General features: G+C 37.3%; 1 protein-coding gene across 41 annotated transcripts in view; it reads left to right on the forward strand.

Annotated features, from left to right (window-relative positions):
• Positions 1-16735, forward strand: part of KIAA0825 — a 372314-nt gene extending 355579 nt beyond the window's left edge. For 29 of the 41 annotated variants that reach the window (XR_011425683.1, XR_011425684.1, XM_023617995.2 and 26 more), the window contains one exon: positions 14028-16735. Coding sequence is in view for 27 of the 41 variants with exons in the window: in XM_023617995.2 (XP_023473763.1) it covers positions 14028-14145 (118 nt within the window). In the remaining 14 variants the exon portion in view is untranslated. The remainder of the gene's footprint in view (positions 1-14027) is intronic. The other 12 variants (XR_011425670.1, XR_011425685.1, XR_011425675.1 and 9 more) reach the window with 1 other exon arrangement.
• Positions 16736-17050: the final 315 nt, after the last annotated feature.

Consider the following 17050-nt stretch of genomic DNA (forward strand, 5'->3'; position numbering starts at 1 on the left):
ATACTAATGCTCTGAGTTGGGCCACCATTTAGTGCATGCAACTCTGCAGTGTGAGTGTTGCTGGAAGATTCCTCATAAACAAGGGCTAGAAACATAGCATACCTTTTGGGGGCAAGACTTCTTTTTCACTATCTATCAAGATAAATACCATACCAATGATGTGTTCATCCACAAAATTGTAATGAAATAGCAAGAGGGCATCTAGGGTGATAACTGTGGAGTTAGTCAGTGCAGAAATTCTGCTTAGTGAGGAAGATGTTTAAGTTTGAAAAAAATCCATAAGTATTAAAGGGTATTCATGCTGCCTTCCTATTATGACACTCATTGGATTAAAAGATAAATCAAAGGAAATGGACTGATAGGGTTGGTAATTGGATGCAGTAAGAAAAACGCTGAATAAATAAGCAAAGGACAGATTTTTTATTATTATTATTTAAAAGGATTGTAGTTTTCCGATGTTGTTTGACCTCTTAAGGCATGGAGAGGTTGATTTTTTTTTTAGCAATATTCACATCTTAAATAGCATCACATACATTTTTAGCTGGTAATCAAACAAGTTCCATATTCTATGCAAATGGAGGAAATGCAATTCATAATTGACAAGGTATGAATTTTTTATGCTTTAAGCCATGAGGCTGCCACATCAACAAATGTAATTCCTTAGCAAATATGTCTTATGTTTATATTTATGAAATGTACACAATTGACACAGAACCCAAAAGGGAATAAGTAAGCATTTTAAATATATATATATATATGTTTACTTTGATTTGCAAACTCCATTCTGGGAAACATATATTAAATTAGAAACAAGGAAAGAAGGCAAGCAAAATGTGCCCAGAGTTTCAATTTATCTTGGATTTGGTGTTACATTCATGCATTTTGCCAAAGCCTGCACTCACATTGGTTGAAGTGTTGGCCTTGTTTTGTTTTGTTTTTCGATTTTGTTTGTTTAATGTTTAGAAAGCTACTCTCAAAAGTTAAAAGGATAAATTATTAAAACTTAAAATTTATCTATGGGAACCCCATATTGCCTTGGTGATTTCGTGTTAAATATCCTAAGCTGAAACAGCAAGAAGAGATTAAGCCAAGCATCTTGGAAAGATTGACCATATGGACACTGACATACTCCACATTTTGTGCAGCTATTAAAGAGGGCACCACAGCTTACTGAAGGGCCATGAGATAAAAAATATTCTTGAAATAACTTTGATATCCATTCAAATGCAAGTTCTATGAGGGTAAAGATTTTGTTTATCATGTCTCTCCACCTCCTCGATCCCAGCATGAAGTTAGAGGAAGCAGTATTTCTTACTAGTTCCCCAGGGGTGAGGAAAGGAAGTGAGGAAGTGGTCCCGTCATCCCCAGGGAGCTGAGGCAATGACAGTTATTTTGAGAGACTCCTAATCTACCACCACTGTGGAAATGATGGCATCCCCACTCAAGTGGGTCTGAAATATGCTCAAATCAGTTCTTCCAATCCTGGCCTGGCACATGGGGAGCAAAGAGATTGTTTTTTCCCATCAATTAATTTTTTGACATATGCAAAGTGGATATAAAGTATCACTAAGCTGTGAGCTCCTTAAGAGCAGCTCACATTTCACTTGTTTTTATAGGAGACAGACACAGAGAGACATAGGAGGCAGTAGATATATCATCGTGGGTAAGAGCATTAACTCTGGAGCCAGCTTCTTGGGTTAGAAAACTGGCTCCATCACTGACCAGTTGTGTGACCTTGAGTAACTCCTGGTCTGTAGCAATAATAATAGTTAACCCATCTCGTTAAGTTGCTGTGAGGGCTAAGTAAATTAAAGCAAAGTACTTAGTACTTGGAATGGTTAGCCTTGTGCCGACCTGTGTTGCCAAAACAACCTGTGACGCCTGTGTTGGCATCAGCTTTACACAGGCTAGTAAAAATGCACTGAATGTTTGGAAATTTTACAGTTGTAAATATGTAATCTTTTCCTTCTTGATGAAAAGAGGCCTTTTTAAATATCATTTTTATATCATTGTATCACTTTTAGAGCAAGTATGTAGTATTGCTTGACACAACTTAAATATCTTTCAACATAACAGTTTTATAAATGGAATAAACACCAAATGACTATAGAGCCAAGTTCATGAACATTTCCAGGTATATCTAATTTAACTAGAAAAAAACACATTTTTTTCCTTTTGATTCATTAATTTATACATTACTCTCAGAAAAATCAGCAATGTGGTTCTGGCAATGTATAGTAGTCCTGACACTTCTCTTAGCAAAAGGCATTTTTTCTGCATCAGCACTAAATGCTGGCCAAATAGCATGACCTTGGCCTTCTATCTAAACTCTTACAATTTTTAAAAATCCAGTGGTAGAAACGAAGTCTCTGTAGAGATATGGATGACTTACTGGTAACAGAAAGTTCAGCCTCCATAACTACTGATGGCTATGCTTCCGTTTATGTTTTCCCTAAGCCATAACTATTTAAAATGTTACTGTAAGCATTCTGAGTTGTCCCATTTGTTGGTATATAACTCTCCTACGTAAATATATAGAACAAATCATATTAATTAAAATAAATTGCTTGGATAGTTAGATTGTGTCGCAGATTGTCTCCAAAGGCTATAAATTCAAATTAAGGGTTTTGCTGCTTGTTCCTGAGCTTGGAAAGACTCCTTTTACTGCATTAGGAGTAGCAGAAGAAATCAACTACCTTACAAAAGAACATTCATTTGAATTCTTGCAGAAATGGCTGGCTGAAATGCATAGGTAGCTGGTTATCATAATCATATAACCAACTCTTGGTTGAAGCAAGCAACCAAACTGCTCATTCCTGATGGCAAGTGTTGATACTTAATAGTTTTGAGTATCGATTTTCATAGACATAACTGTATTTACCTCTAAATATTTTAAATATACATTTCTATCTATTCCATTTCTTTCTATAATATTTATTTCTATATATGTTATGTTATAAAATTGAGTTCTAGGGATTCTTAATATTATATTAAGAAATTGTGATGTGTTTCTGTAAAATAAATAAACCTTATTTTCTGGATATTAAAGTGTTCAATTAGGTCAAAATAATTTGTGGGGAGTTGGAATAACTCACTTTGCTTATTTTAAGAAAAGCCCATGTTGTATAACTTCCAAAGACAAAGATGTAACTGCCATTTATAGTCTTCTATAACAGTTGAATGTGCTTTACATTTCATGGAAACCTCAATAATATTTAAAACAAAATCACAATCTATCTGTAAATTTGAAAATAAAGCAGTACAGATAAATGATATTCTTAACTGTTTTTGACCTTTTTTTGTGAATGAATTTCCTTAATGCTTTCCTTTTTCCTATTGAATTCTCCCCAAACCAGCATACCTTTATTAGCTTGAGGGAGTAACTAAATTAAGTTAGAAATAGGTTTGTAAAGCTCTCTCTCCTCCCTTATCAAAGTGGGATTTTTGCCACCCTCCCATTCCCAAATGCGCCTACGGAAAACGGTGTAAGGCCTTGTGACTCCCATGGAGGACCCCTATAACTACTGTAGAGATTCAACATAAAGTTCAGAGAAAAGCAAAACTTTCAACGTGTTAAAAATTGCAACCTACAAGGAAATTTTAAATTATTCTATTTTAGAGAAGATAAAGCTAAGCAATAAATCGTCTAGGTTATATGAAAAGAATAATGTTGATTTCTCCATTTCCACTAAATGTATGCTAAAGGAGTTGAACTGAAACTATATCCATATCTTAAAACTCAAGTTTTAAAACATGAGGTAAAAGTGGTTGTAGATTTGCATCACTTGGAGAATGTAGCAGAAAGAGGGTAGGTCTGGTCTATTAAGTATGGTATTGTAAAGACCTGTCGCCAAAGGAAGAGACTAACACCCTAATCCTGTAGTTTATGTGGATGAAGAGATAGAGCTACTAAAATATGGTGTCATTTATATTCAAGGTGATTAGATTCAAAGCTGATTTTCTGGTTTATAATAGATTTCTCATAACTATTCATGAATCACAATACTCATGAAGTTATTCTCAAACATAGGAGAGGCTTATATCTGTCCTCTCCCTAAAGTTTGTCCTTTGGGACCAAGTGCTACTCAGAATCATCTTCCCATAGAAATGTCTTTGAAGAAAAACATCAAATTCCATAGTTTCCAATTTACCATAGAATTTGATGATGACTTCACTACTCAAAAAAAAAATCAGGGGGGGTGGCCCCGTGGCCGAGTGGTTATGTTCGCGCCCTCCACTGCAAGCGGCCCAGTGTTTCCTTGGTTCGAATCCTGGGCGCGGACATGGCACTGCTCATCAAACCACGCTGAGGCAGCATCCCACATGCCACAACTAGAGGGACCCACAACGAAGAATATACAACTATGTACTGGGGGGCTTTGGGGAGAAAAAGGAAAAAATAAAATCTTTAAAAAAAAAAAAATCAGGGTGTTTTTCTGTCATTAATGTTGCTATCTTTCCAATGAGTGAGAAAGGATATGAATTATTCCTTAAGGCAACCTCAGATTGCTTCACTAGTCAAGGAAGAAATGCCTAAATTATGCCTTTCCCATGAACAACTGCTAAAATAAAGCCTAAGGAAATGGCACTAGTGCCTTATCTTACCACTGACATGTCATACTTAAACTGAAATAGTCTACAAAATCTTTATGGGACTTAAAATTGTTACTCACTCCAGCCCATATGATGAACTCTGTGAATCTGAATAAGCTCTCTGAGGACAAGACCATACCCAGCTCCTTTCACTTCTACTTTACCTAGCACCGCGTTTTGAAGTTAGCCAACTCTCAATAAATGTTTGCTGGATGAATGGACAAATTAATCATCTACAGTAAAACTATTCTAAAATGTGGCTGATTGAGATAGCTATCAAATAAACCATAAAGGAAGGCAGATCTCTCAAACCTAAGTTCCATGTACTAAAAGCCTATTAACAGGCAGGATAACTTATAAGGTCTTCTAATTCCAGCCTATAACAGTCTTATGTAGGGGTCCACTACGATTAATTTCCTACCATTGCCACTCATTGAGACAGAGTTTTCCGAGAGTCTTTCCTAATTTGGGCCAGTCTTCTATTTCTTCTATATCTACAGCACCATATCCTAAGAACTGGTATAGTCTATAGAGCTGTTCTAGTCTTAGAGACTTCTGGGTCATAAAACAGATTTAAGTTTGCTTAGTTAGTGTTGTATATTCTCATCCTTTAAAAATTAAGAACCTAAATATTTATTCTCAATTAATTACATTAACTAGAATGAAAAAGTGAATGATTATGTTTTACTGATGGCTTTGCTTTACTGAAGCAAAATTATAATTTCTAAGAATTAACTGTGATAAATTCATGAGAACTAAAATGATGGAACCCTTTTATTACAATCCTATTGTATACTTTTGACGGGCTTCTAAACTAATGAGAGAAGCAAGGCGATCAACAACCAGAGATCCAAATGAGACCAACGGAATGAAGTTACATACTTCATTATAAGTGGTACAGAAAGTCAGAGTAAGGAAAAGCTTATTGGGATAAATCATGGTGTCTACATTCCAGTGTAGACGATGACCTAAAAAAAGTACTTTGGTAACCAAAGCTTGTTTTAAAACTTTTTACATTGGTCAAAAATACTAGTCTAGTATCAAATAACATGAAGTTACTGAATATCTTATTTTCCTTATGCTATCATCTCATTCTTAAAAATGATGTGGGGATGGTTAGTAAATGAATGAACTTGCAGGAAGTTGTTGTTATCTTTTGGTATGATCATTGAATTTAAGACTGTACGAATCAACTAATGATGTAGAAACTAAGGACAAGGAGACTAATTTTAAGGCTCTAAGGACCTTTGCTGTTATTATTCATACAAATAACAATTTAACAATACCTTTATGAAATACCAGCTACTACCCATTGTGATACTGGTGGTTAAAGGTTATTGTTTCTTCAATCCACCTAAGAATAACATAGTTATGCTTAAGTTTCTAACACATCCCTATCAACAGATATTTTGTGAGTCCTTAAAGTGTACAGAGTATAGTATACAAAGCACTATGTTATTTATTACTTGAAATATGTTCTTTCAAATAAAATATTTGGAATAAAAGCTATAGATAATTAAAAGTCTTCCTCAAGGAACTGCAAGTATAGATGAAAAAATACTACATGTGAAAAATTTAAAAAACAATGTAATCATCAAATAACAGCTCAAGAACGCAATAGGGGAGATGGAACAAAGCAATATGTGGTTAATTGAGCAAAATAGTGCTGATATTAGGTACTATAGGACTCAAAGGAGAAGGGCAACCATATCAGGGTTAAGTAGTTGGGAAGGACTTCGTAAAAGATGTGGAGTGTGGACTGAGTCTGAAAAATGAGCTGGTTTCAAGGATATAGAAAGGCATTTCAGGTGAGTGGAATAGCAAAAGCAGACATGCAAACACAGGAAAACATAAGGCAGAAGACAATAAGGAAAATAATTTTCTCCCTGAGGACAGATAGTGGGAGCTAAACAGAATTACTACCAAGCTAGAACATTAAGACTGTAAACTCTCTAGGCAGGACAGTCATTGCAGGTTTGGTCTAGCAGTGGTGTGAGGCTTGAGCTCACTTGTATGCACTGTTCAGGCAATGAAATCATGAGCACCCGTCATTCTGCACACAATTTCAATGTAGGAGGGGGTTCTTCCCACACCACCAAGCAATTCTCTGACACCAGCTGGGCGTCCTACAATTCAACTCAATTCTGAGACTATCTACCTGTGGATGGCATCAGATCCCACAGGTTGAAGGCTCAGTCCCACAAGACTGTGCCCTCACTTCAGATGCCAATCTCAAGTCCAAGTTGTCACTTGTGCTTCTAACCAACCTGGCTATACATTGGAGGTTCCATTGACCCCCTCCTTGAGTTCAATTAATTTGCTAGAGCAGCTCAACAGAGCTCAAAGAAACATTTTACTTACTAGGTTACTGGTTTATTATAGAAGAATATAACTCAGTAACAGCCAGATGGAAGAGATGCATAGGGCAAGGTATGGGGACAGGACAGAGCTTCCATGCCCTCTCCCAGCATGTCACTCTCCCCAAATCTCCACTTGCTCACCAACCCAGAAACTCTCTGAACCCTGTCGTTTTGGGTATTTATGGAGGCTTCAGTACATAAGAATGATTGATTAATTCATTGGCCGTTGGTGACTGAACACAATCTCCAGCCTCTGTCCCTCCCCCAGGTAGAGGGTGAGAATGAAAGTTTCAGCCCTCTGATCACATGGTTGGCTCCACTGGTAACCAGCCCCCAACCTGAGGTGCTTTCCAAAAGTCACCTTATTAACATAACAAAAGACACCTTATAGCTCTCATCACAGGACATTCCAAGAGTTTTAGGAGCTCTGTGCCAGAAACTGGGATGAAGATCAAATATGTATTTCTTATTATAAATCACAATATCACAGCACCTGAAATGTGGACTGATGGCAGGGCGATGAATGTGAGAAATGATTGCAGAGTAAGTTCTCCCTGAACTGGTGACTGACTGTGTGGACAAGATCGGGAGTGGAGGCATAAAGTGCTTTGTAAAGTCAGACCTTCCGTCACTGCGTGTGCAGGTAATGGTGAGTTTGAATAATTTAAATATATATGTATGAACAAATATATGTATGAATGATGAATATAATCGAAGCAGGAGTGAAAATGACCATCATAAAGTTGGGTTTAGAGAACTTGGGACAAAAATGAAGTTTAAGGATACTGAATTAGAGTTTGGGAGACAGACGCATTACAGATATGGAGACGACAGCTGAATCCACGAGAGTAGATGTGGGGCTCTCCAGGGGCGAAGAGAAGATGGCCTAGGACTAATCCTGAGGAAAGCCCACGTTTACAGGAGCACAGGAAGAAGAGAAGAGACCTCCTTTTCCCCTGAGTTGAACGTCCCTTTGAAGGAGGGAGCTTGCACCATGTTGTGCAGAGGAGCAGTGAAGGACAGGACAAAAAGGTTTGTTCGAGGAGCATAAAATCCAGTATGACTTCACTTTCCACTCCTCAGCTACCAACTGGTAGGACAATTTGAAATCATTAATTTGGCCAGATGGTTAATGTTGTTTAACAGTACAATTAACTAATAAATAATTGTAAAGCACTTTGCAAATATAAAGTACTACATAAATGTTTAATAATAACACTAAATCAGGAGGCTTATTTCAAGTCGTATTTTTATCTCCAAGTGTTTTATCGGTGTTTCAGGAGAACTGCCAATAATATGATCGAATGCCATCATTACAGATTGTATTTGAAAAATACAACAATGGGATTGTAAGAAAACAGAAACAGCTTTGGCCGTGCTAGGCTGAACAGAGTGAGCCAGCATAAAACGTCTCTCTGTGAAAGAGAAGAGGGAATGACAACATGATCCTAGAAATGTGTAACTGACCACTGAGTGGAACCACTCAGCAACTTCATTTTACCCACATGTTTCTAAGAAAGAGAATTTGTCAGATAAAACCATGTGAAGGGCACAGGGCAGGAGAAGCAGCATCAAGGTAGAAGCTCTGGGGAAGCCACTTGATACAAGTAGAGTCTTATAAAATAATGGCAACATTTTATGAATTCATAGCTCACTTACTCTTTACAATAACGTGTTAAGATGTATACCCTTAGCATCCCTTATTTTGCAGTTGAGAAAACTGAGGCACAGAGAGGTTATAAAACTTGCCCAATATCTCACAGCTAGTAATAGGCAGAGTCAGGATTCGAACCTAGACAGTATGGTTCCAGTGTCTGCTAGCATGAATCTGGAGAAGATTTTATTTCCCTGATAAAATGGGACCAGTGCAACTGGTGTGCCCCTTCCTCCTTTTTCCTGCCTAAAAACAAAGACAAGGTGCTGAAGCTGCAACAACCGTCTTGGAACCATGAAGTAAAGGACAAGAGAACCAGAGACATCAGTCCTGCTGTTGTCAAGCTATTTAACCCAGCTGCAGTCACTCACCTCTGGATTTCTTGTAATGTGAGAAAAATAACCCCCTGTTTGTTTAAGCAACCACAGTCAGGTTTTCGGCTATCTGCAACCTGAACCAATATTCCAAATAATAATGATAATAATAATATTAGTTATCACTCATTGAGTATTTGCTATGAACCATGCACTATTTTATGTGTTTTATATATAGTACTTAGTCGTTTCATCCTCACTACAACTCTATGAAGCAGGCATTTATTATTCCCATTTTATAGGTAAGGAAACAGGCATAGTTTATCTGGCTTGCCCAAGGCCACACACCTTATAAGAGATTCAAATCCAGCACCTGGTTTCTAAATCCCCACTCTTCAGCAAATAATATTCTAAGCAGTGAAACACTAAAGCCATTTCAATTAAAATTGCAAATTAGATAGGGACGCTTCAACATTATTTTGGAGATTCTAGAGAACATTCCTAGCAGGGATGCTATTGACATTTTGAGAAGACAACTCTTCATTGTTTGGTATTGTTGCATATTAAAGATAGTTACCATCTCTGTTCCCTGGGTCCTGGAAGCACTAAACAGTATCAACCAAAAAATACTCTCCACATTTCCCCATTGGGAGGCAGTGTCACCCCAGTTAAGAACCACGGTTCTAGAGTAGCACTAGAGTAGCGATCGGCAAACATTCTCTGTAAAAGTCTAATTGGTAAAAAGTTGAGGGTTTGTGGGGCGTATGTTCTTAGTCGGTCTCAGTCACAGCTACTAAACTCTGCATTATAGAGTGAAATCAGTCATAGGCTGTTCATAAATAAATGAGCATGGCCATGTTCCAAGCAAAACATTCTGACCCCATTTTATAGATGAGAACCCTGAGGCTCAGAGAGATTAAGAAACTTGCCTGAGGTGACTCAACTAAGAAGAGAATGTGGCTTCAACCCAAAGGCAGAGTGATTCCTGCACTCTTATTCAGGATACTGCTGAGTTCACAGATTTTAGATGTTTTCTCCTAGCAGAGGGCATAGTAAATGCCTCTGAGAACTTCTCACACTCCTCATCTGTCTGGTGTTGGTTGCTCTTTCCTGCAGTAAGGGTGCCCCAGGGCTTGCTTCTGTGACAATCTAGACCCCCACTACCAAGGGCATACTTTATGCTTAACCACTCCCCAAGCGTGGCTCTCCTGGTTGGCTCAGACACACAGCTATCCACAAAGCCCCCCAAAATAAAAGTCTATCAAACTGATCACTAGAATAGTTACTCACTGACCAATGACTGTTTTTATTTTGTACCCCTCAAATCTCATTTTAGATACCCAAACCCACCACTGCTCACTGAGGTGAGCAGAAAGAGAAAGCTCTTTGCCCATGGTCTGGTACATGTAAAATATTAGCTAACATTCCTATAACATACAAAGGAGCAGGCAGATACCTCTGGTCCAGATCTGAGTGTGTGTGTAAATCCAGGAAGACCTACCAAGGCTGAGAACCCCCAAGTCAATCTGAGCAGTGGTGGTGAGCAAAGTTGTGACTGCTGGTTCTGTTCGAGCATCTCAGCCCAGGTTTTAGGGTCCCTGTTGTGTTTGGATAGGTAAAGGGACCTCTAGTCAAGGGTAGGCCAAGCTCCCCCACCCAGAAGACATACAGATGGAGCAGATTCAAGAAGATAGTTGAGATTATGGTACAGATCACTGGGGTCTCGTGGGATTTTGCTGCTCATCAGTGTCTATGACACAACATACTCACTGCCACCAGCTGGAGGGGTGGTCAGGTGGCAGCTTTTTCTACAGTAGACAGGGCGGGAATTTAGCAATAGTGAAAGAGTAGGCTCCCAAAGTCAGGAAAGACAAAAATATCAATTCATAATGTTTTTTAGGGAAAACTAGAATATGCTGGTTCCAAAATTTTTTGGTTTCTGTAGGGACATGCTTCTACTACAGATTTTAAATATATTAGAAGAAACTAGGGATAAACATTTTAAACAGATTGCCCAATCAATTGTGTTCGACCAAGTGATAGATTATTTTCTCTTCCAACAGTTTTTTGATAGAATTGATTTGTTTTTATACTGTGTTAACAAAGCCCAAAACTCTATGATGGAATTAGAGAGAAACTTCTCTTAAGAACCTATACATATGAAATATGACAACATTTGTGAAAAATACACATTTCAAGTCCCTAATGCATTTATTCAATAAAAATAAAATTATTAGGGAAAATGTGGTTCTAATATTTTTCTCCTATCTTTTCGTAATTTCTTATTGTCTAATGAAATGATTTCTTGTTAATAAGCACAAAGCAAATATAAGAAGTTTGTGGTAGGTAAATAACTTTGCCTAATATCCTTAATTACTAACAGCTCGACTATACTGTGAAGTACCTATAATTGTCATGAAGCTTCAAAAATCCTTATCTTAGATTCTATTAAGTATACAATTCATTTAAATTATATTAATTATACAGATTTTTTTAATGAAGCAGATAGAGTGTGCTTTCAATTTTCACAAGTAGAGACAATGATCAAAATATTTAAGTGCACATTGCATATTTTGTTCTCTTGATATACATTCATAAAATGATTCATTTACTCAGTACAGTATGTATTAACACCTTTTTGTGGGAGAAAAAAGGCAAACCTAATTTTTCATGTTTGGATTTCCTTAAGAATATTTATATGAATTTTAGAAAGTTCTTTTTATCAATATCTAGACCAATTCAGGTAACATTTTTCAGGAAATGAAATATTTAAATTATTTTTAACAGTAATTAATGACACCTGTAAAATGGTTTTAAAACCATGGTTGGTGTTGCATTTACAAGCCCAGACTCCAGAGCCTGACTCTCTGAATTTAATCCAAAGATACTTGGACAAGTAACATTAACATTCTGGCCTCAGTTTACTCCTTTATAGAATGGGAATAATAACATTTTGTAGCAAGGATTTAAAGAGTAATCTATCAAGTGTTTAAAACAATGCCTAACCCATAGTTAGTGCTATATAAGCATTTTCCAATGTTTATTTTCCTGCTTGGAAAGAGTTCAATTTGACATGCAAATTAATATGATGCCTAAGTTTAACTATATAAAATGGTGGGTGTCAGTGTTTTATCTTTAAAATTCCATGAAAGCAGTATAAGGTAACTTCATAGGCTAACTTTTAAAACCCAAAATACTGATTTTAGGAGTATTGCCCCTTATGACATTGCTTTGAACAGCATGGTGGTGAAAAATCTCTATCCTTCAAGTTGTCATTAAAACCTGTATAACCAATGACCTAACTCTGACCACATGGGAACATATGGAGAAACTCAGATGGCCAAAAATAGTAGTTTTTTGATCCAGCCAAGGTTGGTGCTAGGAAATGAGTTGAATCCAAGGCAGCAGCTGAAGAAGAAATGTAAATTAAACCCAGGTCTAATCTCTCAGTTGGTCTCCCCTATCTCTCCACTCTTCTCTTCCCTCTTGTGTTATACATGCCACCTCCCCGGGCTGGCCGGGGCATGTTGAACACAGTGCTCCAACAAGGAAAGCTGTGTGGGAACCAGGATCCTACTAGCAGGCTTCTAAGGAAATGCAGTGCCCGTGCTTTCTTTTCAGCGCTCAAACAAAACCAGAAAAATCTCACCCCAAACTTGGTATGCTTTCCTCATGTCTGACAGGCTGTTTGCTATCCAGGAGTTCTGACTATAATGAAATAGGGGGCTTCTGGAAGACATTCAGTGAACAGCTACTTGTTTGTGGTTAGAAATCCTATCCCCTTGAAGCCCTTACAACAGAGGGTTTTTTAGGATGTATCAACATTGGTTTTAAAATCCTTTTGTGACAACGTATCAGGGTGGATGGCTTAGGGGTTGGCAGAAATAGGAGTGAGGAAAAGAGAGGAAATCTATGCAGACAATTCCCTGTTGGAGTGCTGGACCAGTCTGGGGAGGTGGCATATTTGAGAGACGAAGAAGAGAAGGAAGGATTAACTGTACTTGGGTTATTGTGATAATATTGACTTTGCAAGATTATATACATATATAGTTCCATATTCTAACATTTTGTTCTATATCTCCCAATCACCCAGAATTAGAAAGTGTTGACTCTTTTCCTTAAGCAAATGCTATATGGAACCTTGCTTAACAATTGGCTACTTTTCTTGGGTGATATAACTTGATTACTTCAAATCTGATCTTATTTCTGGGAATGGACTGATCTGCCTTTAAGGTATATTCAATTTAGCTTGATATTCTTCTTGCTGCTAAAGTCTTCCTGGCAAACCTGTCTGCAACTGAAAGCCACTGCTATGTTGACCAGTGAGGGAAAAATACTATGAAAATTATCTGCATATTACTTGCTAATTCTAGATTTTATTTATATGCACGTATATCTAGATAGGCGGTCCACTGGTTAATATTCGGCACTTTCCTACCGCAGCCTGGGTTTGCTTCCTGGTCAGGGACCCACACCACCAGTGTGTTGGTTGTCAAACTGTGGCAGCTGCATGTTTTTGGGATGCTGAAAGCTACGCCACCCGTGTGTCACATACCATCAGTGCCACCCATGGTAGACAGGTTTCAGCGCAGCTTCTAGACTAAGACAAACCAGGAAGAAGGACCTGGCAACCCAGTTCTGAAAAAATTGGCCCCAAAAACCCTATGACTAGCAGTGGAGCATATCACAATGCCTGGAAAGTGAGAGGATGGCACAGAAAGACTGGGCAGGGCTCTGCTCTGCTGTACCCAGGGTCGTCAAGAGTCAATCGGAATCGACTCAAGGGCACTTACAACAACAGTATCCTAATAAGCCTTATGAATTTTTATAATCTAGAAATACAGAAACCTCATTTAAAACAATACTTTAAAACTTTATCCTGGAGTGGAGCTGGCTTGCACTACCTTCCTCTCCCATTCTCCTGGCCCGCTCTGCAGGAGCAGTGCCAGTGAATTGTGTTGCTCGAGAGGCAGTCAGCACAAGAATAAACAAGGAGAAACACACGCCTCAATAAACCAGCGACTACACATACTCAAGCCTTGAATAACTGAGTGTTGACAGTAGTTTGGAAGTTAAAAAAACACTAAAATGTAATTTTTCTTTTAGGTGGGAACTGAGGAAGGATGAAAGACTAGAAGAGGATGAAAAAGCAATGCTGGAACATTTAAAACGAATTTGCACCATCCAGAACTCTTCTGCCTCAGATAACACAGAGGAACAGTAATCTGCAGAAAACAGCAACAGCTTTATTTTAGGAAATAATCACATGTAATGAAGTAGGATTTTTACTATAGTCAGAATGAACCTCAGATGTGCTGTGAGGCATGAAACCAATGACTGAGTAATCTCTGAACTGAAAAGGAATACAGCACATAAAGAATAAAGTGCTACATATTTTTTCTTTTAAAAATAATTTCGAATGTTTTTCTTTCCTCAATATTTCTCTGTATATGGTATAACTGCTGCCATCTCGTGTTCCCTTTGAATTATTTTTTTTTCTTCTTTCAGTCTTGAAGTATCTATGACAACAAGCAAAATGTTCAGAAATCTTTTCCCTAAGGATTTTTAAATACAACATTTGGATGTTAAGTTGAATGGACTCACATAGCCCCCTGAGGGTCATCTGAAAATTTCAATGTAATTGTGTTGGTGTAGCCTAAGTCCAGGTCTTAATTGCTTTTAATACCCACCGTTGTACCAGCTTCCTCTCCCATAGCCTCTTCCTCATCCAATTTATCTTAATCATAGCCACAAAAAACAGTCTCCTGAAGTATAACTTTAATCATATCCCTGCTATAGTGGTTTTTCAAACATCAGATTCAAACTTCCAATCGTATGCTTTCAGAACCTATACCCAATGGCTCCATGTTCAGGCAACTGCCCATCATCCTGTTGGCTCAAGCCACATGCCTGCCATTTTTCCCAACCAGAAACCATCTTTCTCCCAAAATTATGTTCAGAACTCACTCAAGCAATCTCTGTTCCACAGCTCTTTATTCCACAGTTTCTGATACTTCTCTTATTTCCATTACATTGATACACACAGACGGAATGTGTTCCAGTGTCCTCTGTGCCAAGGAAAGTAATATTTATTACATCCTTCCTATCACTGCCTGATAATAGATTATAAAGACCTTGAAGGCCTTGCAGTATAATATTGTGTCCCTTTATAACTATAGTCTCTCCAAATACCTACTGTAGTTATTCATCTACTGGGCAGTTAATGAACACAGTTGTTTGAAGGGCTGTCATTGAAAGAAGACAACAAAGACAATTAGAACATTGAGCAATCTATAGGAAATCTGCGAGAAGCTTTGTATAACGAACTATTTTAAACCATATGACGTCAAACATCGTGGTTTCTGATGTTCTCAGATTGTCCATGTTCCTACATTCTGTGATTTTTATAAAATACATGTAGACTACATGATTTCCAAAGGAAAGTACTCATACATTTTTCAAAGAGTAAAAGCTTGGAGAGGAGAGCCCACCTTAGAAAATCGCTTGCGTTATTTCTTTACATAAAAACCATCAATGTCCAGGTAGCCAGCTGCCTGCCAAATAACATATTTTATTTTTAAAGAATATACTTTAGTTAGCCAGTATAATCATGAACCAAGTGTTTTAAGACATGGTTGAAAGAATTTCTAAAAATTCTATGCAGACCATTTAAAAAACTGTAAGAGGGGGTCAGCCCCATGGCCAAGTGGTTAAAGTTCCACACACTTCACTTTGGCAGTCTGTGTTCGATCCCGGGTGCGGACCTACTCCACTTATCAGCCATGCTGTGGAGGCAGCCGGCATACAAAGTAGAGGAAGACTGGTACAGAGGTTAGCTCGGGCCTAATCTTCCTCAAACAACAACAACAACAAACTGTAAAAAATTTTTATGAGAATTGGACTCTCCATCTAATCTAACCTATAAAATTACATAGCATTCAATATAAGGCAACAGTTGACTTTATTCCTTCAGCTTAGTGATGATCTATGTGCTAAATCTGCATAAATATGTTGTATTAGAATAGACACTAAAATAGAAAGTCAAAATAAAAATAAATTGATCCAATAAACTAAATGAAATTAGTTATAGGATTTCACATTTGGGTTCTTTGTCTTCTAAAATATTTAAAGTTCATCTTTTAACATTATTTTTTATTGAATCTGTGCATTTCTAAATTAATCCTGGGAAGTGATTTAATTCCTCCAGAAAAAATTCTCTATGGATCTGTTTGGAAAGGAAAGAAATATAGTAAGGGAAGAATGGAATGAGTTGGAATGAGAGAAAAGTAGAAAAGAGAGAAGAGCTTGCAGAATTCTCTTCTACACTTGATCAGTGAAATTACTATAGCCATAAGTGCAATAAAATTTATAGTTGGGAATGCTAAATGACAAGTCATTGATTTATCAGATCATTTTGACTTTATGCTAGATATGTTTTTAAAGTATGATAAGAAGTATTTCAAAACAGTTATTCTTTCTCACCTTTATTTTGCATTTGTATAAGTTAACAACAGGAATGAAACCTAATACTTCATAACTCCCCATATGCTTATTATAAAAATATTATCTTTGTGTAAAATATTATCTTCCTTCTGTGTTATGTTTAACCATATTTTTATTTCATTATAAAGAGGTATCTATTTTATCATTGATTTAGCAGTTACTATGTGGAAATAGTGTGAATTAATTTTTAATTAAATATAGATGATAATGTATATTTCAGATATTTTACATTTTTGTCATGTCTGCCAAACGCTGTTCTGGAACTACCAACCAAGAAATGGGCAAAATAAATCACTTGTTTTGTCTACTAATATGTGCTTACTCAAAATGCCCTATTATCCCACTTCATATATTCCTAAGTCAAAGAAAGCTTCAGTTGGTTTATAATTAGCATTTCTTACTATAAAAAAAATTTTTTTTTTTAGGAAGATTAGCCCTAACTACTGCCAATCCTCCTCTTTTTGCTGAGGAAGACTTGCCCTGAGCTAACATCCATGCCCATCTTCCTCTACTTTATACGTGGGATGCCTACCACAGCATGGTTTTTGATAAGTGGTGTCATGTCCTCACCCGGGATCCAAACCGGCGAACCCCGGGCCGCCGAGAAGCGGAATGTGCGCACTTAA

The sequence above is a fragment of the Equus caballus genome, chromosome 14 (assembly GCF_041296265.1).
Source record: "Equus caballus isolate H_3958 breed thoroughbred chromosome 14, TB-T2T, whole genome shotgun sequence".
NCBI lineage: Eukaryota > Metazoa > Chordata > Mammalia > Perissodactyla > Equidae > Equus > Equus caballus.